At 40.3% G+C, this 27,234-nt stretch overlaps 1 protein-coding gene across 3 annotated transcripts in view; it reads left to right on the top strand.

Moving 5' to 3' along the window:
• Positions 1–27,234, top strand: part of XPO5 (exportin 5) — a 52,217-nt gene that overhangs the window by 4,859 nt on the left and 20,124 nt on the right. For 2 of the 3 annotated variants that reach the window (XM_081828308.1, XM_081828309.1), the window contains exons 6-20: positions 3,053–3,079; positions 3,479–3,664; positions 4,508–4,584; positions 8,002–8,101; positions 9,309–9,392; positions 10,117–10,242; positions 11,857–11,947; positions 13,354–13,482; positions 14,818–14,936; positions 18,717–18,872; positions 20,237–20,278; positions 20,607–20,696; positions 21,434–21,633; positions 22,188–22,287; positions 23,132–23,313. In XM_081828308.1, coding sequence (XP_081684434.1) covers positions 3,053–3,079; positions 3,479–3,664; positions 4,508–4,584; positions 8,002–8,101; positions 9,309–9,392; positions 10,117–10,242; positions 11,857–11,947; positions 13,354–13,482; positions 14,818–14,936; positions 18,717–18,872; positions 20,237–20,278; positions 20,607–20,696; positions 21,434–21,633; positions 22,188–22,287; positions 23,132–23,313 — 1,709 coding nt within the window. The remainder of the gene's footprint in view (positions 1–3,052; positions 3,080–3,478; positions 3,665–4,507; positions 4,585–8,001; positions 8,102–9,308; positions 9,393–10,116; positions 10,243–11,856; positions 11,948–13,353; positions 13,483–14,817; positions 14,937–18,716; positions 18,873–20,236; positions 20,279–20,606; positions 20,697–21,433; positions 21,634–22,187; positions 22,288–23,131; positions 23,314–27,234) is intronic. The other variant, XM_081828310.1, reaches the window with a different exon arrangement.

The raw sequence follows: 27,234 nt of genomic DNA, 5'->3' as shown, positions 1-27,234 counted from the left end.
CTTGAAATCTTTTGTAAGTCCAAATAGCATAGAATGAAGAAGAAATTACCATTAATTTATATGGAATAATTTCTGAACATTCCCACATCCAAAAAATAACCTCTCCTTAGCTTTTATGACACCTTAGGGACACATCTTGCTAACAGGCACACAAAATAAGTCAAGATAAAGCGCAGATGCTCCCAGACACAGTTCAAAGCTATGGCAGTTCCATGCTCAGATGCTGAGTGTAGTTCCTGGGAAAGGAACTTAGTGGTACCTCTGTAAGGTCTTGCTATAAAACAAATATTGAAAGCTATTTTCGCTTTTTGCCTTTCTTTAAAGTAAAAGCAGAAAATCCTCCTCGGATTTCTTTCAGTTAAAGAAAACAGCTACTAATGTGGGTCTTGTGAAAAATCAAAGTTTCATAACACAAACTTACAAAAAGTGGGAAATACCTGTATTTTATTCTTCCTGGGAAGGTATTCTGCAGAAGAGGGCAAGCCAGATACTGTGTTTCCAACCATTGTCATTTTTAACAGAGAGCTTTCAGAAGAAAGCCATGTGAAAATTAATCTAGTACAGTAGTTCTCAGCAAGGGACAGTTTTGTCCCACATGTTATCACAGCTGGGGGGTTGCTGCTGGCATCTAGTGGGTAGAGGCCAGGCATACTGCTAAACATTCTGTAACACACATAATTGTTCCTCTACAATAAAGAATTATCCAACCCAAATGCCAGTAGTATTGAGGTTGAAAAACCCTGATCTAAGGATGCCTGGGTGGCTCAGTCGGTTAAGCCATCCAACTCTTGATTTCAACTTAGGTCATGATCTCAGAGTCAGGAGATTGAGCCCCACATTGGGCGCCTCACTGAACGTGGAGCCTGCTTAGGATTCTCTGTCTCCCTATCCCTCTGCCCCTCTTACCCCACCTAAAAAATAAAAGAAAAAGAAAAACCCTGATCTAGAATTCTTATATGTGCTTATTCACAAAATAGGATTAATTAAAATTAGTTATTTTTTACACCCCTGGCAATTTTTTTTTTTTAAAGATTTTATTTATTTGACAGAGAGAGGGATCACAAGTAGGCAGAGTGGCAGGGAGAGGGAGAAGCAGGCTCCCTGCTAAGCAGAGAGCCCGATGTGGGGCTCAATCCCAGTACCCTGGGATCATGACCTGAGCCGAAGGCTGACGCTTAACCGACTGAGCCACCCAGGCGCCCCAGGCCCCTGGCAATTTTTAGAGAAGTATTAGATACTAACACAAATGATGGGAAGGTACTTTGAGCTGTTGGGGTGGGGAGAACTCAGAGTAAGTACCTAATATATGCCATATACTTGTTTGCACTTTGTGTGTTACTTAATCTTCAGAACAACCCTAAGAGTCAGAAAGTATAGTCTCCATTTTATGGATGAAGAAAACAAGGTCCAGAGAATAATTATTGAAGATCCCCTAGTAAATGGTTGTGGTGAACTTCAAGTCCCATTCTATAATGGCCTGTTTCCCCCAGAATATCTCCCCAAGATTTTTCAAAAGAAAATGTCAGGAAAATACTTGCACTTAAAAACTTAGGTGTATTGAGGGTGAAGGAGGTATTTTTTTTCCTTTTCACCTAGGAGATTTAATCTGTGGAAGAAGGGGGACAAATTATGACTCCTTAGATGCCCCAGCAGTCTAGCCAGCATGCCTGCACAGGGCTGATGAGTGATGGTCTGAGACATTAGAAACACATCTGCTGCAGTGTTTTTCTTTAGCCTCAGTTTCAGTTCCCTTCATCTGTTAAACCAGACTACCTCTTGTGTCCAAGACCAGAGCACACCAGGAGCTGTCTTGTGTACCTGGAACAACGTCTTTTGCTTGAGAGGTTGCATCCCTTCTTCCATTCCTTCTCTCCTTTCCTCCCTTCTCTCTTTCCATCTCAGCTTCTTACTCCCTTCCCTTCCCCTTCTCGCCTTCCATCCCTTCACCTTCCCAGTTGGGGTGGGGAGGGTAGGTTGAATGGTAAACGCGACAGGATGAGTAGGCTCGCTGTCCCTGTCCAGTGACCTGGGCCCTGGTCCAAGGGGACCTACAGGATTGGAGTGGGAGTGAAAAATTGTTGGAGAGGAAAGACTAGACTTGGCTCTTGTCACTTGGATTCCTTTTCCTTCTTGGACAGCATCAGTAGATGCTGGTGTGAGAGGGTTCTCCTCTCTGCCCATTAACACTTCTATTCCATCACTGATGATGAAGACTTAATACTTGTCCTTTATTAACAAACGTATTTTTTAAAAGTTGAGAAGAGAAATTGTAGAACAAATCCTTTATAGTCCTAATGGCAGTGAGTTTTTCAGGTGCTTCAAAAGTTGTTATTCCTGCTTCTGTTCCCCTTTACCTGTCTTCAGGAGTTATTCTTCATTTTAATTTCAGAAGTTTTTTTGGAAAATAATAGTTTTGTACATGTAAATTATAAGCATTGTGTAGTATTTATGTAATTTAAAGTATAAGGGTAGAAATCAGTTATAATTGTACATTTACTGAATGGACATTATTTTTATCTATTGAGCATGTGATATTTTTGTGTGTGTGATTTTCCTGTGTTATGTCCATACATATATGGTCATAAATTATGTTCATTCAACTTTGTCTCGCCTTTTTCCATTTATATTACATCATTTCAATATTCTTTTACTAGTTATAATTTGTCTTTATTTGAATATGAAAAAATGCCCATACTTTGTTTTGAATTACATTTCTTTGATCCCTAGCAGTGTGGAGCCTTATTTATTCATCTGTTGTATTTCTTTCTAAACAGTGTGCTTTGAAACTGTCTTTGTGGACTTAATGTTGTAACAAATTTGTGTAAGCTCTTTAGATACTAACTTTTTGTCATATTGCTAAAATTCAAATAACCTTTTCTTAGGGGAAATAGTAGCTAAATTTTCTTAATGCACTTGTATTCTTTTCCAAGGTTAAAAGTGGAGTCTGTATTTAAAATCATTATTCAAGGGACTTTATTAAGTGGGTGGAAAGTTACTTACATAGCCTTTTGCTCATTAAAAACATTGGATCCTTATACTTCTTTTCTTTCAGAAGACAGATAATTCTCAGGAGTCAAAGGTAAGAGCTCTTGTGGAGTTGGAAGGAGACTTCTTTGAGGCTTTCAGGTACAGAGATGCATATACCTAGTGGAGGGTAACCTCAGCCTTGGTTTAGATGATCACTGAGCAATGGTAGAAGGGAGTTAGAATTGCCGTATTTACAGTTTATCAGAGGAGATGAAATGGCTACATGCGCCAGTATGATCTCATTGACAGACACTGAGAATGCTGTTGTTTGAGAAGTTGTGCATCAAAAGAAGACCTTTGAGTGCTCTGTCTGGCTGTTACATGAGTATGTTTTTTTTTAAAAAATTGTTTTCTTTTTAGAATTAGAGAATAGGAGGAGCTAAGGTATAACCACAGCCTCTTTGTCTGTTAGTGAGGACTTAATGATTAAAAGTTATTTCTTTTCACGCAGGCCCAAGCAAACTGTCGAGTAGGAGTCGCAGCGCTGAATACTCTAGCAGGCTACATTGACTGGGTGTCCATGAGTCATATCACTGCTGAAAACTGTAAGCTTTTAGAGATGCTTTGCCTGCTTCTGAATGAACAGGAACTTCAGTTGGGAGCAGCTGAGTGTCTTCTCATTGCAGTCAGCAGAAAAGTAAGTTACCACTTCAAACTGACTTTTATCCTCAGAGTCTCTACGGGGTATGTATGTGTGTCTAATTGTACGTTGTGGCAGAAAGACATTGGAAAGTTTGGGATTTATTTTTACCTGACACCAATTTAATTATCTGCCTCCAACCTCTTTGGACTGTAGTTTGCCTGTATTCTAGGGATCCATTGGCAGCATATACAGAGATGTGTTGGACTACCTTATTTTTGAAATCTCTATGAATCTTGGCACTTCACACTGAAGAAACAAGATGAAAGTAATACTAAAATTTGGGACCCCTGGGTGGCTCAGTTGTTATGCATCTGCCTTTGGCTCAGGTCATGATCCCAGGGTCCTGGGATCGAGCCCCACATCGGGCTCCCTGCTCAGCGGGAAGCCTGCTTCTCCCTCTCCCACTCCCCCTACTTGTATTCCCTCTCTCGCTGTGCCTCTGTCAAATAAATAATAAAATATTTAAAAAAAAGAAAGTAATACTAAAATTTAAAACTCAGTGTTATGTCAAAGAGTCTTAGGTGGTAGCTACACTGGCTTTATATTGGCCTGGGCTAACAAATGGGACTGTGACTCTTTTCTCCATAGGAATATTATCTTTAGATGTAATTTACTTTGTTTTCATATCAGCGTTATTGCCCAACACATTTAAAAATAGAGAGAAATCCAGTTTTGATTTTAAAGAATCGGCCTTTTTTCCAGTGTTTAGTTTGCCCTGGGACTATGAGAGATTATGAAGTCAGTATATTTGATTATATAGGTATAGAAGATGTTAGTATTTGGAGGTTTTTAATAACAGAGTTTGTATTACCTGTGTTTCCCTAAAATTGATTCTAGGGCAAGTTGGAAGACCGGAAGCCCTTGATGGTCTTATTTGGGGATGTTGCCATGCATTATATACTCTCTGCTGCACAGTGAGTATCTACTCTTCTATGTGTTTTCTGGTTTCTTTGTCATTTCTGTAGTTTATACCAATATATCTGAAGTTCCTATCTGAATATTGGCAGTCAGTTGACAGTGTTTTTAATTTGAAAGGCAGTCTTAAAGGAACTTTTTAACCTTTTTAAAGACTTTATGCTGGAAAGAAGTTGTGGCCGTTAACTCTATACCCAGTCACTTTCACAGTTTTCCCCATTCTTCCCAGACAGCTCATCTCCTTGATTCTGTTTGTTTCTGGTGATCCCCAAGCCTCCTAGTAGCGCTGGTGCCTAGGCCTGAGAATGCTCTGATCTTCTGGACCAGAGTCTGCCCCAGGGCCTGCCTTGACTGCAGAACTCCAGACGCTGCTCCCTCCTCTCCTGCTCAAAGTAATCAATGCCTAAAGTGCTGAGGCTCTTGGAAGCAGCAGGAACAATGTGTTCGATGAGAAATGTATGCATGGGACCTGCAAACACATTCTGTGTCCTAAAATAATGGCTTCCACTTTCTTTCATTTTTTTTTTTTTAAAGGTTTTATTTATTTATTTATTTGAGAGAGAAAGAATGAGAGAGAGAGAGCACATGAGAGGGGGGAGGGTCAGAGGGAGAAGCAGACTCCCTGCTGAGCAGGGAGCCCGATGCGGGACTCGATCCCGGGACTCCAGGATCATGACCTGAGCCGAAGGCAGTCGCTTAACCAACTGAGCCACCCAGGCGCCCCCACTTTCTTTCATTTTTAATTGCTTTGGAAAACACTTGACCATTTCCTGATAATGTGTTTCTTACTAGGAAGGCAGGTAGAACTGTACTACAAAGACAGTTAAAGCTGTCATAGCATCTTTTTTTTTTTTTTTTTGGATACTCTTCTCTTAGTCTCAGGGACAATTGAAAAGATATGAGATACACATGTATTACTTAAAATCTCTTACTGTCCATTCCAACACAGCTTTTATGATGGCTTTCTTTTCTCTGCAGACTAGCTCTGTTTTTAAGGGATCCTTTTAATTAAATTCATAACATGTCTTTTGGATGGCCACTGTAGTTGACTGTTCCCCAGGCCCATTTCTTAGTTCCATAGAAACCATGACATTCACACTGAGGTGTCCCATCTCTGTTGTGTTACTTACTGGTACTGGTTAGTAAAGCTATGATTCGAATCAGGCAATCAGACTCGAGTCCTGCACTAGAAACTGTAATGCCGTATTATCCCTCAACATGGCTAGAGCCCCGGTCTTCTTACCCCGAGGCCCATGCTTTTTACATTATACTCTGCCTCAGGAACACAGCTAATATGAGTGCTGTACACACTAGTTATTACTAATTCTTACTAGTGTGAATAGTCCTGCATCATTTCAGGTCAGGTTTTGCCACCAAATAAGTTATATTTTTTTTTTTTTTTTTTTTAGGGATGCCTGGGTGGCTCAGTCGGTTAAGCATCTGCCTTCAGCTCAGGTCATGATGCCAGGGGCCTGGGATCGAGTCATGCATTGGGCTCCATGCTCAGCGGGGAGTCTGCTTCTCCTTCTGCCTCTGCCACTCCCCTGGCTTGTGCTTTCTCTCTCTGACAAATGAATAAATAAAATCTTAAAAAAAAAAAAAAAAGATTTTTTTTATTTTTATGAGAGAGAGAGAGAGCGTGCATGCGCATGGTAGGAGAGGGGAGGAGCAGAGGGAGAAGCAGACATGAGCCAGGAGTCCAATGCGGGACTTGATCCCAGGACCTGGAGATCGTGACCTGAGCCGAAGGTAGACACTTAACTGACTGAGCCACCCAGGCACCCCTTTTTTAAAGAGTTATTTGGATTCTAAAATAGTAACTAAGAAATTACACATCTGAACTAAATGACTTCGAGAAGTGACACACAAAGTTATGTTTTTATTTTTTTTTTTTAATTTTTTTTAAAGATTTACATTTTTAAGAGCAGTTTCAGGTTCACAGCAAAATTCAGCACAGGTGCAGAGCTTTCCCATGCTCCCCCCACATGCATAGCCTCTCTCATTAACAACATCCCCAACCAAAGTGGTACATTTGTTACAATTGATGAACCTACACTGACACATTATAATCATCCAAAGTCCATAGTTTACTTTAGGGTTCACTTCTTGGTGTTGTACATTCTGTGGGTTTCAACAAATGTATAATAACATGTATCATTACAGTATCTTACAGAGTATTTTTACTGCCCGAAAAATCCTCATTGCTCTGCCTGTTCATCTCTCCTCTCTCACCCCAGCATCTGGCAACAACTGATCTGATCTTTTTACTTTCTCCATAGTTTTGCATTTTCCAGAATGTCATATAGTTGGAATCATATAACCTTTTCAGATTGACTTCTTTCAGTTGGTAACATGCATTTAGAGTTTTCCCATGTGTTTTTATGGCCTTGATAGCTCATTCCTTGTTAGCAGTGAATAATATCCCATTGTCTGGTTGTACCAGTTTATTCATTCACCTATCAAAAGACATCTTGGTTGCCTCCAAATTTTGCCAGTTATAAATAAAGCTGCAATAAACACCTAGATTTAACATGTTATAAACACGCAGGTCTTTGTGTGAACGTATTTTCAACTCCTTTGGGTAAATACTAAGAAGCATGATTGCTGGATTGTTAAGAGTATGCTTAGTTTTGTAAGAAACTCAATTTGTCTTCAAAGTGGCTATACCATTTTGCATTCTCACCCGCAATGAATGAGAGTTCCTGTTGCTCCACATCCTCCACCACCATTTGGTGTTGTCATTGGTCTGGATTCTGGCCATTCTAATAGGTGTGAAAGGTATCTTATTTGAATTTGCAATTTCCTGATGACGTATGATGTGGAGCATCTTTTCATATGTTTATTTGTCATCTGTTTATCTTTGGTGAGATGTCTGTTAAGCTTTTTGGCCTATGTTTTAATCAGGTTATTTTCTTATTGTTGAGTTTTAAGGGTTCGTTATATATTTTGGATAACGGTCCTTTTTTAGATGTGACTTTTGCAGATATTTTCTCCCAGTCTGTGGCTTGTCTTTTCTTTCTCTTGATTATAGCCCTTTTAATTTTGTCAGTGGTATAAGGAATTGTTACATGCTTTCCTACGCATCTCTCTTTAAGTCCTCCCTGGGTATCAACAAATGCCTATAAGTATATGCATTGTTGTATGCAGTCATGCTTAGAGTTTACATTATTAATCCAAAATACTCAAGGACCATATAATGTGCAGAACTAGAGTGCTTCTTTGAAGGGTAAGATTGCATTGAACCCTGTTCCTCATATTGATCCTTCAGTGTTTGGTTTGAGTTTTTTTGGTTTTTTAATTTTAATAATCAACAGAAATTTGAATGTTGAAGCACAGACCACATACAGCTCCATTTGGTGGGAATCTTTTTGGTTCTCTTGATATGCAACTAATCATAGTATTTTCTCATCTTACAGGACTGCTGATGGAGGAGGCTTGGTAGAAAAACACTATGTCTTCCTGAAGAGACTCTGTCAGGTGTTGTGTGCTCTGGGCAATCAGCTGTGTGCATTACTGGTGAGCACTTACTTTCTGGAGAGTTTCAGGGCCATTTGAACAGAGCATTTAGAAAGTTATATTTGTATAATGAGTGGAACATGCCATTAATTTTAGCCTTGTGGAGCATTGCCCTACAGGTTATTTCATACAATTTTTTAGATTAAGTTATTGTAACAGGGTTTGAATGATGTAAATTTCTTTTAACAAGTCAGTTATTGATGTTAACAGGAAACATCCACATCTGTTATTCCATAAAGTCAACATTACTATTCTTGTGAATTTTGGTACTTATAGAACATCAGTTTGCTGAATGCATTACCCTTTAGAGTCCTGTTAGATCATGAAATATTATGTGTTTGAATAAAGAACCCTTTTCCCAAATTTAAAGGATTGTATTATTGATCATAAAAGAAAACTTTAGTGTGATTGACCTAGAAATACCTGTCTTTAGGGAAATATTTAATAACTCATAAGTTGAGAGATAGGACATTGCTACAGACATTTGCGTCTGATGTTATGCCTTTTTATGGTGGTTTGAATGGCTAGAGGATAGAGCTTCAGACATACGATATATACCATCAAATGGTTGTTTAATAGATTTGGTCACAGAGATATGAATAGACTAGGTGTGAAGAAATAATACAGATTTTTTCTTTCTGTGATTTCTGAAATGAATGCTCTTTTTCATTTTAGTATTTGACTACAGAATGAGTTTTAATGATGATGATTAAGGAGGTAAAGCACCTTTCCTCTTTTTAGCCCTTGAATTGATGCCTTCCTTAGGTCACAAGGAAGTATAAAGTCCTTTCAAAACTGAAATTTGTGAGGGTTTAAGTTCTGTACAGTTGACCCTTGAACGACACAGGTTTGAACTGCATGGGTCCACTTAGACACATATTTTTTGATAAATACATGCAGTTCTGTAAATGTATTTTCTTTCTTAGAATTTTCTTAATAACTTTTTTTTTTAGCTTCCTTTATTGTAAGGACACAGTATATAATATATATACAAAATATGTGTTATGTGTTAATCAGTTTACATTATCAGTAAGGCCTCCGGTCTATAGGAGGCTGTTAAGTTTTGGGGGAATGAAAAGTTATATGTGGATTTTTGACCCTTAGCCCCCGTGTTCAAGAGTCAGCTGTGTTTGTTACCCTACTCCTCCCACTATCCTCTTCCACCCCCCATCAACGTCACTGATGTAGTGGTCTTTTTGTCCCTCAGGGTGTGGATTCTGATGTAGAAACACCAGCAAACTTTGGAAAATACCTGGAATCTTTCCTTGCTTTCACAACCCATCCAAGTCAGGTAAACGTTATGTAGGCAACATCTGAAAATTTTAGTTAGGTAAACCAAAATCAAGCACTATGGCTTGAAATAATTAGCAGCTCAGTGTTTAAAATCCTGACTCTTAAGGCCCTAGGAAATAACTCTAGTGTGATTTCATTAAGAGAATTGTTGAGTCGTCTCCCTGAGCCAAGTGTTGCACCGTCTAGGTCAACAGCTTTTTCCCGCAGGTAATATTCTGCTGATACTCAATCAGATGTGAGGTGTGTCCTGGGTGATTTGCTACCAAAGGCATTTTAAATGCAAAAGTCTAATTGATTGTGTTATAAAATTAATTTCACACATTTCAGGTTTTCCTTGTAGTACCGCCCTGAGATTCCCATATCCTTTTTTGCCCTTAAAGTGGTAGAGGGGTACCTGGCTGGCTCAGTCGGTAGAGCATGCAACTCTTTTTCTCCAGGTTGTTCGAGCCCTACACTGGGCATAGAGCTTACATAGAATAAAAAAGAAGAAAAAGTGGTAGAGCTCGGCTGACACTCCAGGAATTACACCTGACCCATAGTTTGTCTTAACAGGCAGTCATTACTGATAGAGTACAATATGGACGGTTTCAAAGTATTATAGAGATTTATTTCCATGAAAAAATATTGTTGATAATTGTTGGGCTAAGTAATAATCTTGGTTATATAAAATCCAAATCCTTAAACTGAGGTTTTTCTTTTTTTTTTCCCCCCACCCCCTTTAGTTTCTACGTTCTTCAACTCAAATGACTTGGGGGGCCCTTTTCCGGCATGAGATCCTATCCCGTGACTCTTTGCTATTAGCAATAATACCAAAATATCTTCGTGCTTCTATGACTAACTTGGTCAAGGTAGGCAATGGGAATCAAAATGTGGAATGGAATGCCTGGGTGGCTTAGTCAGTTCAGCGTCTCGATTTCGGCTCAGGTCATGATCTTAGGGTTGTGGGATCGAGCTCCACATTGGGCTCTGCGCTCAACAGGGAGTCTGCTTGGGATTCTGTCTCTCCTGCCCCTTCCCCTGCTCACTCGCTCATTCTCTCTCAAATAAATCTTAAAAAACAAAACAGGGTGCCTGGGTGGCTCGGTCGGTTGGGTGGCTGCCTTCGGCTCAGGTCATGATCCCAGGGTCCTGGGATCGAGGCCTGCATCGGGCTCCCTGCTCGGCGGAGACCCTGCTTCTCCCTCTCCCTCTGTTTACCACTCTGCCTACTTGTGCTCTCTATCTCTGTTAAATAAATAAATAAAAATCTTTAAAACAAAACAAAACATGGAATGTAGGTGAATACACATAATAAGACTTAGATTGGCATTACTGACAGCCCATTTTGGTCACCAAGATCCCATCGTTAGGCATATTATTCTCTTATTCACCAAGAAGAAGGCAGTCCAAACTGGTTATTATATACACTTTTTCATATTTTGGAGCACTTCTATACAAAGTACTGGGCTAAGTGCTAGGAAGAAGAACAAGAGCTGTGACCCATGACCATGCAGTGGGATAATGCTTTTCCCAGTTTAAAAGCAGGCAGGGTGGCGCCTGGGTGGCTCAGGTGGTTAGGCATCTGCCTTCGGCTCGGGTCATGATCTCAGAGTCCTGGGATCGAGCCCCACATCGGACTCCCTGCTCACTGGGGAGCCTGCTTCTCCTTCTCACTCCGCTACTCCCTCTGCTTGTGCTCTCTTGCTCTCTCCGTCAAATAGATAAATAAAATCTTAAAAAAAAGAACTTGGGTGCAGGAGCTCATGCATTTCAGTCTAATAATAATAATAATAAAAGCAGGCAGGGTGGAGCCAAGATTGCAAGATGAAGTCCTATGTGATTGTTTCTGAAGGTCTAGTGAGGGTCTGAAGGTGAATGAGAAGGGAGGACAGAAAGTGGAAGCAAATTGCTCACCACTTGAGTAGAATTGCTTGTGAATTCCCTGAGATATGCTAAGGCCTCTTGTAGCTGACAGATACTTAATCTTGATTTGTAAAAATCAGAATGGCACCTATATAAGGGTCCTCCTATTTCCTCAAGGAATACACCTAGCACTTGGCACCCTGTTCTCATTCTCTGCCATGGTCTTCAGGACTTTTTGAGTGGAACATGCAAAGTTCCATGCTTATTCCCAGGGTTCAGCATTGAAGGACCCAGATCGTTCTCAATTCTTTCTTGGTTATTGCATGCTGTATTAGCATTTGGGACAGGTTTATACTCAGATACCGTAAACACAATCCAGAACTTAATTCTCCCTGAGGAATCTGGAGGAGAACATCAAATGAGTTTTCTCTTATCTACCACTCTCGGAATTATTGGAACTAGGAGAAAACCGTGGACTTGGGGTAGACCAGAAGCTTATAGAAGATCTCATGCAAACCCTTAACTCTTCTTAAATTAAAAAGTGCTTGAGCTCCTAGAGTTTAAACCTCTTTGGGTAGGTCTGTTTTTTCCCCCTACCCCAATTATCTTTCTCTTTACAGATGGGCTTTCCTTCTAAAACAGACAGCCCTAGCTGTGAATACTCTCGGTTTGATTTTGATAGTGATGAGGACTTCAATGCTTTCTTCAACTGTAAGTGATAGTAGCCTGGAATTTCTGCCAGTCATCTGAGAATGGCATCTAGTATTAGGAATCATGGTGCCTGACCCTTAGGGTTCTATATTAAAGGGCCCAAGATCTGGACAAGCAGCCTGTTTAATCTCTGGTTTCACATTGCAGCAGGTACTGGGATAGTGTTCATTCCAAGTGTAGTATTCTCTCTTGCGCGTTGCATTACACGCACACACATGCATGCACACATACGCAGCCTTTGGACTTTGGCGTTTTGGCATAGTAACTATATGTAAGGCACTTGAATTTTTTTATACCTAGGATTAAATACTACCTTACCTTGCTGGTCTTCTAAAAAAGGAAAAACCCACATTCTGATAACCTAACTCTGTTCTGGGTTTTTTGTAGTCTGGCTGGTCCCCCCCTTCCTTTTTTTTTTTTAAATAACATCTTTATGAGATACAATTTGTTTACCACAACATTCACTCATTTATAGTATACAGTTCAGTGGTTTTTTCTATTTTCAGAGTTGTGCAACTATTGCCACAATTTGCGGACATTTTCATGACCCCAAGAATCCCTGTCAGCCATCCCCAGTCCCCTCATCCCTCCCAGCTCCAGGCAAACCAGTAATCCACTTTCTGTTTCTACATTTCACCTACTCTGGACATTTCATATAAACAGATTATACGATATATGGTCTCTTGTAACTGCCTTCTTTCACTTAGGGTTATGTCTTTAAAATTCACCCATATTGTGGCATGTATCAGTACTTTGTTTCTTTTTATTGCCAATATTTCATTGTATGGGCGTACCACATTTTATTCATCCATTTCATAAGTTGGATATTTGAGTTGTTTCTACTTCTTAGCTATTGAGAATAATGCTGCTATTGGGGTGCATGGCTGGCTCAGTCAGAGTATACAACTCTTGGTCTTGGAGTCATGAATTCAAGCTCCTCGTTGGGCCTAGAGCTTACTTTAAAAAAAAAAAGGAATAATGCTGCTGTACCATTTATGTACAAGTTGAGTGGACAGACATGTTTTTATTTCTCTTGGGTATATGTCTGTATTTGATCATATAGTAATGTCACGTTTAATGTTTTGAGGAACTGCCAGGCTGTTTTCCACAGCAGCCACACTGTTAACATCTGCACCAACCTAATCTTTTATTAATTCCAACAGAAATGGGAGACCGCTTTTAGTTTGCCTCTTAGAGGATTGATCTGGTAGGGCGGCTTCCAGAGACAATTTACTTTTAAAAATTTCTGAATTCGGTAATCTTTATTGAACATGTGTTACATTCAGAGCATAAATCTGCAGAACAGAGTTTCTTTGAACACTTTACTCCTGGGATGGATAAATGAATGAACATTAACTAAGTACCTCTTATCTGCCAGGTACTGATTTATGTCTTTCTCTTGGCAGCGTCCCGGGCCCAACAAGGAGAGGTAATGAGGTTAGCATGTCGTTTGGATCCTAAGACTAGCTTCCAGATGGCTGGGGAGTGGCTAAAGTATCAGCTGTCAACTTCTGTTGATACTGGATCCATGAACTGTAAGGTTTTTTTTATTTCTAAACATTAGTGAAGTATTATATCAAATATACATAGGAAATAAGCCTTGTAAGCCACACTTCAGAACAGCATGCTAATAAGCATTTGAAAATGATCTGTTTAAATTAGGGTAAAATCATGTCCCTGTCAGTCTTGCCTTCATTTTTCTTTCCTAACAGAATGAACCAGTTGCTCATTGTTGATTATATTACTTCACTGTTGGCACCATCTTAATCAAATTGCATGTCTAGACTTTTTAAAGCTTTTCTACCAAATTCTCGCATAGAACCACTCCTAAACTTAGAAAGAATGCCTTGTTAGTCAGGCATTATAGGAGCACTACAGGGACTTTCTCTTTCACTCAGCCACCTCAAAGCCTTTGGAAATGCTGCTTTGTACAAAATCAAAATAACACTTCTGTACCAAATGCATAAGCCAGGTAACTTCTCTGTACTCCATGTCATCTGTTTATTGTCTTATTAATTAATGCATGCTGTGGGTGACAGGATTTAATAAAACAGGAGAAGATATAAGTCACTCCTTTAGAAAGGTTCCATATTTATGGTCAGTTACCAGATACACTAGTTACTTGGCATTCATAGGATTTAACATTTTGTTTTGGGTATTCATAACTGACTCTAAAGGTCCATGGTCTCTGGTAATTTGAATGTTTGTGGAGGCCCACATACGTTGCACCAAGGTAAAGCTAGTAAATGGGAGCACTATATGGAAGGAAGAAAAGTAATTCATAAATCTTTTTGCCTGTGCCTTGCTATTTGAGTGATGTGCTTTGCTGATACTTAGGAACTTGAAGGGTGGCACAGTTCTCTAGAACTTGGAGTTGTCATGAGGCTACTGGATATGAAGTAGCATTTTGTTATCTTATATCAGGTTTTGTTTCTGTTTTGTTTTGTTTTTTTTTTTTGAAAGGATTCTTTATGGTCACAAATATCTTAATTATTTAGATTTTCATGGACAGGTTATAAAGGAGAGGAAGAGAGAGCTTAATTGATATTTGTCAATTGCCTGTGTTTCTTGATGCTTACGTGTGTATTCTCATTCAATATTCAGAATCGTTTTACAGGTAGGACTCACAGAGGGATTTCTGACAGCTCATTGTTAGAGGTGGAGGCAGTATAGGCCCCTCATCTACTTTTAGTTCTTTTCTTTCCCCCAGGCTGAGAGGGATTAGATTATCCTAGTTCTTCAACTGTGAACTTACGTGATCTCTAAGTCCCCACTAAGTCCGCATTGTCTCTCTGTATCTTCTGTGATCCTGCAGTTGTGTGTGTGTGTGTGTGTTTATGTTTGTGTTTTAAAACCCTGTTCTCCTGCAGCTGGAACTGGAGAAGGCAGCCTCTGCTCCATCTTCTCATCTTCATTCGTGCAGTGGGAAGCCATGACTTTTTTTTTGGAAAGTGTGGTCAACCAGATGTTTCGGACACTAGATAAAGAAGTAAGTAACTGTTTCCTGTGCTCATTGCATAATGATTTTGATCTTTTTTTTTTTTAAGATTTTATTTATTTATTTGACAGAGACACAGCACAAGAGGAGGGAACACAAGCAGGGGGAGTGGGAGAGGGAGAAGCAGGCTTCCCTCTGAGCAAGGAGCCCGATATGGGGCTCAATCCCAGGACCCTGGGATCATGACCTGAGCCGAAGGCAGATGCCCAACCAACTGAGCCACCCAGGCACCCCGATTTTGATCTTTTTAAAACTGACAGAGGGATGGGAAAATCTGTGGATGTTCGTCCCACAGAGGAGGAAATGGAAAATCAGAGAGGTTAAATAACATACTCAAGTTCAAATTGCAGGTCTGACTCTAAGCCTACAATGGTCAATATTCATTTTAAGCAGATAATAAGATAAGCCTGTTCATATAGTGAAGCACAGGTAGGACAACTTTTGCAGGGAGGACAGCAGTGGTAATCTTGAGTTGGAAAATCTTTGGAGATATTTGCCATTAAGCATCGTTTTCAGTTTATGGCAGATAGACCCAGTATTCATGTTAGCTGATCCATGTCCTCTTCCCTGAATAATCTGAATAAAGTGGTCTTGTTTTTGTATGCTTCATGTGACTTATTTGTGAGATATAGTGCTTTTTCTCACAAAAGGCATATTAACAAATTAGATCTTAGAGTCGCTAACTTCATCTGCCTGTATACTGATTTGAGTTTGAAATGATGGTATTCAGAGTTTGTTCCAAAATTTAGGTAGGAAATCCTACTTGGATCCTGCATTTTTTACTAAATGAGCTCTTTTTCAGGTTTAAGTGGGACTATCTAATCAAGAAAGCCCTTTATTGAATCAAGGGAAATGGCCCTGGGGTTTCTTTTCCTGGCATTTTTTAAGTTAGACAGCTTGATAGATCCAAATACTTGGATATGATGCTGTTGGAAAGCAAGAGAATGAAATGGTCAGGATTTGTCAGGTGTTTGTCTTTAAAATGTACGAAAGGACTGGCAGTATTGTGGGGGGTGGGGGGCGCCTAGTTGGTTGTAGGCTGGATTGTATGATATGTCCTTGAATATGATGGTATTTGGTCAAAATGCAAAATATTAGTTGGTCAGAAAGTACAAAAAGTTTGGATTGTATATAAGAGAAAGATGTGGGCTGGAGACAAAGCAAAGGTAACAATTAGAAACTGAGTAGGAGTCAGAATAATTGGTGGGAGAAAAATAGTAGAACGAAATTCTTTTTTCCTCAGGAGAATCTTAGATTGTAGTATTTAGGCTTCTGTTAGTGACTTAAAGTAAACCTCTGACTCTCAAACCATTTTTCTGCACCAAAATTAAATGGGTCAGAGTGAAGCGTTCCTAATGAAGAGAAGTGAGTTTTTGGTGAATGTATATATGATGAAATTATTCACCACTTGTTAAGGAAGCTGTAACACTTTATATGTCCCAGGAGTGTGCAAGTGACAGAACTCAGCCTGTCACATTCCCACTTGCTGCTCTCAGTTTCTGACTCTGCATAGCATTGTCTAATCCAGCAGTCTTGCACACTGCTCACTCTGCGCCCTCAATCCCCACCCTCACCCAGGGTCTGTCAGCAGCTCAGCTGGTAGCCTGTGAAAGAGTTTGACCCAAGAGGTTCTTTGGCTAAAAGAGGTTTTTGTTTTGTTTTGTTTTTAAGATGTTATTTATTTATTTGAGAAAGAAAGAAGGCACACACAGGGAGAGAGAGAAGCAGGCTCCCTGCTGAGCAGGAAGCCCGATGCAGGGCTCAGTCCTAGGACCTTGGGATCATGACCTGAGCCAAAGGCAGACACTTAACCGACTGAGCCACCCAGGCATCCCTAAAGATTTTATTTATTTGAGAGAAAGAGAGAGAGGGAGCACGAGTTGGGGGAGGGGCAGAGGGACAAGCAGAGTCCCCAATGAGCTGGGAGCCCAACATGGAGCTCGATCCCAGCCCTGAGATCATGACCTGCGCTGAAGTCAGACACTTAACCGACTGAGCCACCTAGGCGCCCACTAAGAGTTTTTTGAAAAGTCATTCCTCTCATTTGTAGTGTCATTAGCTGAGCTGCTAGCTTATATTTCCAGAAGACTTACTTTAACAATGGATTAATATAGGGAATAACTTTGGAGGGGGGGGGAGAATCACATTTTGAAGAAGACGAGGATTGATTTGCCTCAGATAGCAAGATACGAAGGTACGATATTTTATAGGCAGTGTGGTACTGACATTAGATGCAGCTCACTGGGACAAAATAGCCCAGAAACAACCTGGAGCATATATAAGCATCCCAAAGAAATCAAGAAGGATTGGATCATTTAATAAATAGCATTAGGGAAAATTAACTGTTCGAGGAAAGGTCCCTGGGTCGAAAAATAATGGAAGTAATCACAAAAAAGTGAATAGGTTTAACTACTTTTTTAAAAAACATATCATAAAATAAACTTTGAAAGGCAAACTTGGAACAATATTTGCAATAAATATGATAGGATTAATATTCTTACTATAAAAACTTGTATTTCCTAAACAGTGCTTTTTGAGTACAATTGACATCACAACTTGGGAGACTAATTTGACGACATCTAGTTGAAGATGCCTAGCCTTATAACCCAGCAACTTCACTTTTAAGTCTGTACTCTGAAGAAACCCCTGCATATTGCAGCACTGAGCAACCAACATTCTATAGAATCCTTATGTGTTGAGCCAATGAAAACCTTAATAACCCTCCGTAGATTGTACAGAATAAATGATGTTTATAGAGCAGTGAAAGGGAACTAGGATATACTATGAATAAGTATGAGTCTCATAAGCATGATGGTGACCCCAAACAGCAAGCTACAAAAGTAAACATACACAATTCTGTGTAACCAGGAATATGTACATATGTGGCAGAAGTATACAGAAATGATGGAGTCCTTGAAATTGTGAGCACCAAATTCAGGATAGTGGCCACCTCTAGGTCTGAAGAGGAGGGTATGTACACAAAGCAACCACTCTGTTGGTAACATTGTACATCTCAAAGTGGTCGCATGGAGAGTTAAAGTATTGCTTACACCTTTCTAAAGGTCTGGAATGTTTCGCAATAAGTTTTTTTTCTTTATATGTAAATTAATTAAAACACTAGAATCTAGTGGAGAAAGAGACAAAAGATGAGATTTATATAGAGAAGAGAAACTAAAGTAATAACTAAATAATAAAGTTAATAAATACGAAAAAAATTCAGTCCTCATTAGTAATTGAAGAAATGCAAATTTAAATAAACTCATTATTTAACTTACTGCAAAGATTTTAGGGAATAAACTCAAAATTGCTGCTGAGAACATGGTAAGAAGGGCATATATTGGTGGACAGAGAATCAATTGATACAGCCTGTAAAGAAGAAAAACAATTTGAGAAATATTCATACCTTTTGATTCAGTAATTCCAGCTGTTGCTGTCCCCAAAAGTCTCTACCTCAAATGAAATAATGGAAAATGTAGCCAAAAAATTTTTGCAAAGATGTATTAGCACTATTGGTAATAGGTAAAGAACTAGTAACATTCTCAATTTCTAGTAGTAGGAAGAGCTACATCCTTAAGATGGCACATGGTAGCATCATTTAGGAAAAGTTTTAATAACATGGGGTAAGGGGCTTGGAATTTTCAGGTTAAAAAGCAGTGTATAAAACCATATGTGGCAACCATATTGCATATTTATAAACCAAATCCTAAAGGAAATTTTACCGAAAGTGCTCATCAGCCATGTCAACATCCTTTTTCATTGTCTGTATTATAGGCAGTTCCTGTTAATGATGGAATAGAGCTGTTGCAAATGGTCCTGAACTTTGACACCAAGGATCCTCTCATCCTGTCCTGTGTCCTCACTAATGTCTCAGCACTCTTTCCATTTGTCACCTACAGACCAGAGTTCCTGCCCCAGGTCTTCTCTAAGGTAAATTCCATCTCCTTTGTAAACTTTGGGTATTTTTGAACTAATTATTTTTTGTGATTGTTTTTGGAGTCTTTGAGACAAGCTGATAAACAGTCATTTATTCATTCATCAACTATTCAGTACTTACAGTGGATTATTATCCTTCCTTACCTTACCCTTCAGGCGTTCTGTTTGGAAATAAAATTACATAAACAGTTGTACCCATGTGGCATTATAATTAATAGACAAGTATCCTGAGAAGTGGAAAAGAATACCTAAAGAGGGTATCAATGTGCTCTCAGTTTATTCGAAGGGGATTTGTAAAAGGAATGGTTAGTGTGGATCATTTTTGGGTTTCCAGCTTAGGTGAATAGTAGAGAACTACCTGAATGAAAATAATGGAATTGGTAAGAATGAGGAAGGAGGGAGGAGTTCAGTTTGGGAATACTGCATTTGAAGTGTATGTAGAACATCTACGAGAAGATACTTCACAATAAATTGGCTATTTGAGGTTAAAGGTCTAGAGTCTGGAAAATTACAATATTAAGGTGGCATCATCATAGAAGTGCCTAGAGCAGAGGTGAAGCCCTAGGAAAGAGGGTGATGTGTATGTAGAGTTGGACATGTGGTTCAAGCAGGGAACCCTGGGGATTATCATCATGGGGGGGGGCAAAGAATGAGAATTCTCCAAAGAAGAATAAAGATATAGCCAGAGAAATGAGAAAATGTTGTGTTACAAAGGTCAGTAGAACTTCAAAAACGTAGACTCATTTGTTGCAACAGGAATTCTCTAAGAACTGGGGAATATCTATTGGGTTTCTTTCTTTTTTTTTTTTAAGATTTTATTTATGAGAGAAAGAGTGCACGGGGGGAGGGGCAGAGGGAGGGAGAAGCAGACTTAGCAGGGAGCTCAACGAGGGGCTCGATCCTAGGACCCTGAGATCATGACCTGAGCTGAAGGCAGATGCTTAACCAACTGAGCCACCCAGGCGTCTGTCCGTTGGGTTTCTTGATTAGACCTTTGTTAGAGTATAATTCTATCCTGGTGACTAGCGCAGTAGTCATGCTGTATTAGGTAAAAAAGTCCGTGAGGAGTGACACAGTGGAATCAGAGAGGGTATCACAATGGCTGAGTGTTTGGCTGATGGCTTGGATTGTTCGGGGATTCTGTGACCTCCGCCTTTGTAAAATATTTGATGGTAAAGTTGTGAATCTCAAGCCTCTTGTAGAGTTCTCTGAGAAAATGAGCATCTGAAACTTCGTGACACCAATTGAAAACCCTTTTGTTATTTTCGAGATTTTATTGGAAACTTGATGCAAGCTACTATTTAAAAGCATTTTATGCATTTGGTCCTGATGAGTGACCTTTTCTTTCTTACCCTTAGCTATTTTCATCTGTCACTTTTGAAACTGTTGAAGAAAGTAAGGTAAGACCATTAAATCAACCAACAAATCCTAACTTTTGGAGAGCAAAAGTATGAATGCCTAACACCTAAGTCTAGATTTTTTTTTTATAGGTAGAAGGGGTTAGTAAAGGCAGGAGATGGTCAAATGATACAGTGTTTTGTACCAGAGATATTCTAAGGCGAAAACAGTGAACATGTGGATTCATGGTGACTATAAGTGTCACTCCATTAAACTCCCACATTGTGAAAATTGTGAATTTGCCTCTGAAGGAAGTATTTTATGTGTTCTATGCAGCATCTGTAAATTTTATTAAAAGTGGCTCCAGGTTTGTTGACTATGTCTTCCCAGGCCCCCAGAACCCGGGCAGTGAGGAATGTGAGGAGACACGCTTGTTCCTCCATCATCAAGACTTGTCGTGACTACCCCCAGCTCGTACTGGTAAGCTGCTGGCCTCAAACCAGGTAGCCACTGAGACCTGTCAAGTTTAGTTACATTCCTCTGTAAATCCAGCCCTAATTATAGCTCACGTAAATAGAAAACTAGGAACTATAGCTTTGCTTCAAATAAGCATTCTTGAGTTGATGCCTTCTTCCTCTCCTACTTAGTAGTGGAATTAAAAATGCAAATATATTCCTTCGAAATGAGTAGTTCTTTTCCATGTAGATGACCAAGTTTTTCCTGTCAGTGTACACATCTTTCCTATGTGATGTTTACTGCCAAATGGTGTGCCTAATCTTGAGAGAAGCCAGATGCAAATCCCAACCTTTTTTGGAGGGTTTCTATAGGAAATTTAGCACTATTCCAGATTAGAAATTAGTCAAAAATTTCTTCTCTGAATACACAGCAGTTACGTGTCTCCTAACATATATAAACAAACTAATCTTTGTGAATATACTATAAAATTGAAATAGAAAAAAAGACCTATTGTTTTCACAGTTGTAGCATGGGACAGTACAGTTACCCAAACACCCGAGACAAGAACCACCTTCTGCCTAAATTGCCTTACTTGTTTAGGCAAAAGAACAACATTATAACTAAATTACTTAAGTGACAGTCTTATAGGCCTGACCTTCCTAGGAATGCCTTGATTCTCTCTCCACCTTCCTTGAGTGACCCACCTCTCCTTAAAAATCAGACCTTCACCACCTTTGGGTTTTTTTCTTTGTAATCTGCAGCCCAATTTTGACATGCTTTATAACCATGTGAAACAACTCCTCTCCAATGAGTTACTCTTGACACAAATGGAGAAGTGTGCCCTCATGGAAGCCCTGGTTCTCATTAGCAACCAGTTCAAGAACTACGAGCGTCAGAAGGTGTTCCTAGAGGAGCTGATGGCACCAGTGGCCAGCATCTGGCTTTCTGAAGACATGCACAGGTAGAGGAGAGCCTTTGCCCCAGACCCTCACTGCACTGGAGCACCCCTTCTGTATTTGAAGAGCTGCCCCGGGTGGCAGTGTAAGGATGTCAAGGTGTGATGGCCCCATCGGTGACATCTGAAGTTCTCCAAAAGCAGTCTTTTATTCTAATCGCTGAGACTGTCATCTTGAGTTCCGAGGTGTAGGGAGAGGGAAGAAATGAGTAGAGGTGGGCAGTACGGTTGGGAGGCCGCAGAGCGCTTGCAGTGTCTGTATTGCAGTGCCGGCCCGCGTAGACACATGAGCACGGCCAGCAGGGGCCACGCGAAGTAGGCGTCACACACTTGCTGTGCCCATGTAGCATTCTCAAGCCTGCATCCTTTTTGCTAATGACATTTCAGAAGTGGGGAGAGAAGTTTCAGCCTTCACATGACCGCAGGCAGTAGGATTAAATTCCTCTCAACCGTAACAAGTGCTCTTTGGGGCCAAATAATCATAGCTTTTAGCTTTTGTGGAAGAAACTGTCTGTGCTTCGAATCATGGTATGACTCGTCTTTCCCACTCCAACCTTCAGAGTGCTGTCAGATGTTGATGCTTTTATTGCCTATGTGGGCGCCGATCGGAAGAGCTGTGACCCAGGCCCGGAGGATCCCTGTGGTCTAAACCGCGCACGAGTGAGTAAGCCTCTCCTGGGAGTGGGGCGCTGCTGTGGCCGCAGGTAGGAGTAGGGTGTTTAACCATTTGTAGAGTCTCTTACAGATTTATGTTTTTCCTGCGTGCGTGAGAAATCTGGGAGTCTCCACTTCCCTAAGTTTCTCCTTTCTTTTCTTTAGTTTTGAATTCTTGAGTTAGTTCCCACAGCAGAGCAGATGGTCTTTTCTTTGAAGTCATTATTTTGGCTTTAAGGATCCCTAAATAGCTCCGAAAACTGAAGGTATAATGAGGAATTGGGTCAGCAGTGTGCGTCCTTCCTGCCACTGCTGTCTGGCATGTAGTGTCCTAAAGGTGGTCTAACTTGTAAACCTGAGATTCTTCAGTTCTGTGCTATTCAAATAAGCATTCTTCCTGGCTCCAGTATGGCAGAAGTCTTATTAATTAGCCTGGCAAGTAGTAGGTTGGTTGAGAGTACCATGAGTGAGGATTATGGCAAGAGGTGTCAAGACAGGCTGGAGGGTCCAAGGTCAGCCAAAAACAAGACGAAATGTTGGCGTTCTAAGCACTTGGTTGTGAAGCAGCATCCAGGCCACCTTTTCATTGGGATCCTGCAAGAGGGTCACTGCAGCCCTTGGAAGGACAGCTTCATGTAAAGGAAACTTCAAGAGCCTACCACTGATGCAGAAGATGGCAATGAAAGGACCCCTCTTAGACTGACCCTAAAAGAAGGAACAGGATGGGGTGGGGTCCTTTCCTTCTCTCTGGCCTGTGGTATCACATTTGCTATAACCTTGCATATGTGTAATAACACTTTTGATTTTTCTTCCTCTTTATGTTTACCTTTTGTTCCACGTTTTTCTGTAGATGAGCTTTTGTGTATATAGCATTCTGGGTGTTGTGAAACGAACTTGCTGGCCCACTGACCTAGAAGAAGCCAAAGCTGGGGGATTCGTGGTGGGTTATACGCCCAGTGGAAATCCAATCTTCCGTAACCCCTGCACAGAACAGATTCTGAAACTTCTTGACAATTTGCTTGCCCTTATAAGGTGAGTTGAAATAATGGTTTTCTGTTGTTTTATTTTTTTTACCTTAAGAATCTCAAAAGTGTAATCTGTTGATATTTCTTCAGGTCACAGTGGTTAGTAAATGAGGGATTAGTTCTTTCTTTCTCGACTGGGATCCCTTTTTGTAAAAATAACAGTAGTCCTCACTCGCGTAAGTCTTGCATTCCAAGTGAACACCTGACGGCTGATCCCCAAATGGCTTTTCTCATTTGGAGCCTCTTCTCTATGATCCTCTCCTACTTCCTTATACTTTATCCCTACTTTTTACTTTAGGTTTTATTTGTCCAAATTTTTGCCACTAAAGGAGTTGTTCATTGGGAGCAGGACAGTTGCTTTCTTAGTGGTGCTTCTCTGATATTCAGATGAGCTCATCTGAATTTGTCAATAACAACTCTACCCGCCAGTGGACCAAACATGCAGTGGCTGATCATGCCCAAGGAAGGCATGATACGTGTTCCACCTCCGTTTCCTAGGTCTTTAATTCTCAAAGCTGAGTCCTCAGACCAGCAGCAGCAATCACCTAAGAGCTTGTTTGAAATGCAGAGTCGGGACCCCAACCCAGACATACTAGGTCAGAATCTGCATTTTTAACAAGATCTCCAGGTGGTTTGTGCTTACATTAAAGGTTCAGAGTCACTGTTAAAAATCACATGAACTAATGTATTCAAGTGGAAGTGGGCCAGGCCCACGCTTGTTCATTACCTGAGGTTTTGATGATTCAGGGACACGCTACAGAGAAGAGTAGGCAGTGGCTAGAATTCAGTTCTTAACTGGCCAAAGCAAGGTTTGATTCTTTTTTATTTCATTTATTTATTTTTTTTAAAGATTTTATTCATTTATTTTGAGAGTGAGCGAGCAGGGGAAGGGGCAGAAGGAGAGGGAGAAGCAGCCTCCCCGCAGAGCAGGGAGCCCAACTCGAGACTTCTTCCCGGGACCCTGGGATCATGACCTGGGCCGAAGGCAGGCGCTTAACTGACGGAGCCACCCAGGTGCCCCTTGATTCTTTTTTAGCTCTCATAGTATTTCTGAGTTACAGGTTAGAGCTCTGTTCCAGTGGGTTTTGGCCTCTTACCCAGGGTGGAAGAGCAGCATCTCAACTGGGCGAACCAAATTACTCATGTCCCTGGGACACTGTACTAGAAGCAGACTCCCTAGATCATCAGCTTAAGAATCCAAGGGTTTAAGTTAAGGTTGACCAAACTGGAGAGCTGGAGTGTCTGAAAGAGTGGTCATTGGGGATCTGTGGAAAAAGGCCTTATTTTGTTCTGATTTCAAAAGGAAGAAAGACATTTCAATAAAGAAGTATGGTTTGCATATTGAGAGGGTAGTAAATATGAAGTCAAGAAAATTTTTGCTTCCATATTGATGTTTTTAAAACCAGAAGGTTCTTCTGTAGCTTAGAGAAAAGTGAAAGTGATGGAATCAGGTAGCAACATACTGTCTTTTTAGGCTTGTGGCCAGAGTCCATGTGGTGGGAACCCAGACCCGGAAAGAAAGTTCATTCCTGGTTGGGCGAAACCACAAGAATATATGGTTGCCATCTTGTTACTTTTCTAAGAGTTCAGTGTTTTGGAAAATCCCGAAGTCAATCAGAAGATATTTTGAAAAATGTTCACCACAGTTATGGAGCAGTTTGATTCTTTGAATAATGTATGTCTGGAGCTATTAGAGTCTTGTCTTGTTTTTATAGTAACTTTTATCTTGAAGGATAATGTAAGGGCACAAATAGATCTAAGGAAAGAATAGGAATTATGAGTGCATGTAGCTGAATTTTCACAAAGGAGACACATCCCTGCAATCAGCACCCAGATCAACAAACAACCTTAGCAAACACCTCTTTCAAGTCATTACCTGCCCCTCAGGGGTAACCACTATTCTGACCTTTCCACATTTTGCCTGGTTTTCTGAGTTTTAATAAATGTAGTCCGAAGCATGTATGCCTTCATGTCTTGCTTCTCTTGCTCAATAATATGTTTGTGAGAGTCATCCGAGTTATTGCATGTCATTGTGGTTTGTTCATTCGCATTGCTGGCATGGTAGTCTGTTGTGTAATTACTCGGTCACTTATTTATTCATTTAGAATTGGTGGACTTTTGGGGCGCCTGGGTGGCTCAGTCATTAAGCGTCTGCCTCGGGCTCAGGTCATGATGCCAGGGTTCTGGGATCGAGCCCCGCATCGGGCTCCCTGCTCAGTGGGAAGCCTCCTTCTCCCTCTCCCACTCCCCCTGCTTGTGTTCCCTCTCTCGCTGTGTCTCTCTCTGTCAAATAAATAAATAAAATCTTTAAAAAAAAAATTAAAAAGAAAAAAAAGAATTGGTGGACTTTTCAATAGTTTCCAGCATTTTATTGTTACAGATAGTGCAGCCATGGTGCTGTTAGCATTCTTGTAAATATCTTTTGGGGCATGCATAATTTCTTTTGGGTTGGAATAGAATCCTACATGTAAGAGTAGAATTCCTGGTTCATGAGGTATGCATATTTTCCGTTTTACAGATAGAACTAAATAGTTTTCTAAAGTGGTGTACTAATTTACATTCCCAGCAGTTGGGTATTGGAGCTGTGAGTTTTAACTCCTTGTCAGATAGTCTGATAACTAACAAGCCACATGTGTCTGGCTATCAAGCACTTGAAATGTGACTAGTTTGAAATGAGATAAGCTGTAAGTGTCAAATACAATCAGATTTCAAAAACTTAGTACACAAAAGGAATATAAAATACCTTGTTAATAATTTTTATATTGATGTTGAAGTTTTTTGGGTTTTTTTGTTTGTTTTGCTGCATTGGGTTAAATAGAATTAATATAACCTGTTTTTGTTTTTTTAAGCTTGGCTGGCTAGAAGATTTTATTTATTTTATTTATTTTTTATTTTTTTATTTTTTTTAATTTATTTTATTTATTTATTTTTATTTTATTTTTTTTAAAGATTTTATTTATTTATTTGACACAGAGAGAGAGAGAGCACAAGCAGGGGGAGCAGCAGGCAGAGGGAGAGGGAGAAGCAGGCTCCCTGCAGAGCAAGGAGCCCGATGTGGGGCTCAATCCCAGGACTCTGGAATCATGATCTGAGCTGAAGGCAGCGGCTTAACCAACTGAGCCACCCAGGCGCCCCTATTTTTTATTTTTTTAAAGATTTTATTTATTTATTTGACAGAGAGAGAGAGAGCGAGAGAGGGAACACAAGCAGGGGGAGTGGGAGAAGGAGAAGCAGGCTTCCTGCAGAGCAGGAAGCCCGATGCGGGGCTCGATCCCAGGACCCTGGGATCATGACCTGAGCCGAAGGCAGACGCTTAACGACTGAGCCACCCAGGCGCCCCTATTTTATTTATTTTTTAAAAGATTTTACTTATTTATTTGAGAGAGAGGGCGCGCAAACGCACGCACGTGCACTCACACAGGAGCAGGGGGAGGGGCAGAGAAGCGGACTCCCCGCCGAGCAGGGAGCCAGACGCAGGGGCTCGATCCCAGGACTCTGGGATCATGACCTGAGCTGAAGGCAGACGCTTAACCGACTGAGCCATCCAGGCGCCCCTGACTAGAAAATTTTAATTGGCTTATGTGGCTTATATTATATTTCTGTTGGATAATGTTCCTAGGGGGTCAGATGGAGGACAGATGTGGGGAGCAGAACTCGGGTTCTCAAGAGGTGCACTGTCATCATCGTCTGTTTAGAATGATAACAGCTTTTCTGTTAATTTGAAGTTTGTTACGTTGTATCTGTATGTCCTCTATATATTTTATTGAAATCTTATATGTGTGAACTCTTGTTTAGCTTAGTGATTATACTCAGCTGTTATTACTGAGAATATTTCACATAGGTACAGACCATGTAAAACTTGAAACTTTTATTACCTGGTTGTCTTTTTCTTTGCCGAGCAATAACTAGTTTTCTCTTAATGTGGAAG

This window comes from Leptonychotes weddellii, chromosome 8 (assembly GCF_054177405.1).
Source record: "Leptonychotes weddellii isolate Sample4059 chromosome 8, ASM5417740v2, whole genome shotgun sequence".
NCBI classification, from domain to species: domain Eukaryota; kingdom Metazoa; phylum Chordata; class Mammalia; order Carnivora; family Phocidae; genus Leptonychotes; species Leptonychotes weddellii.
Note: the sequence above shows the minus strand (reverse complement) of the source record. Positions and strands in the feature narration are given on the sequence as shown.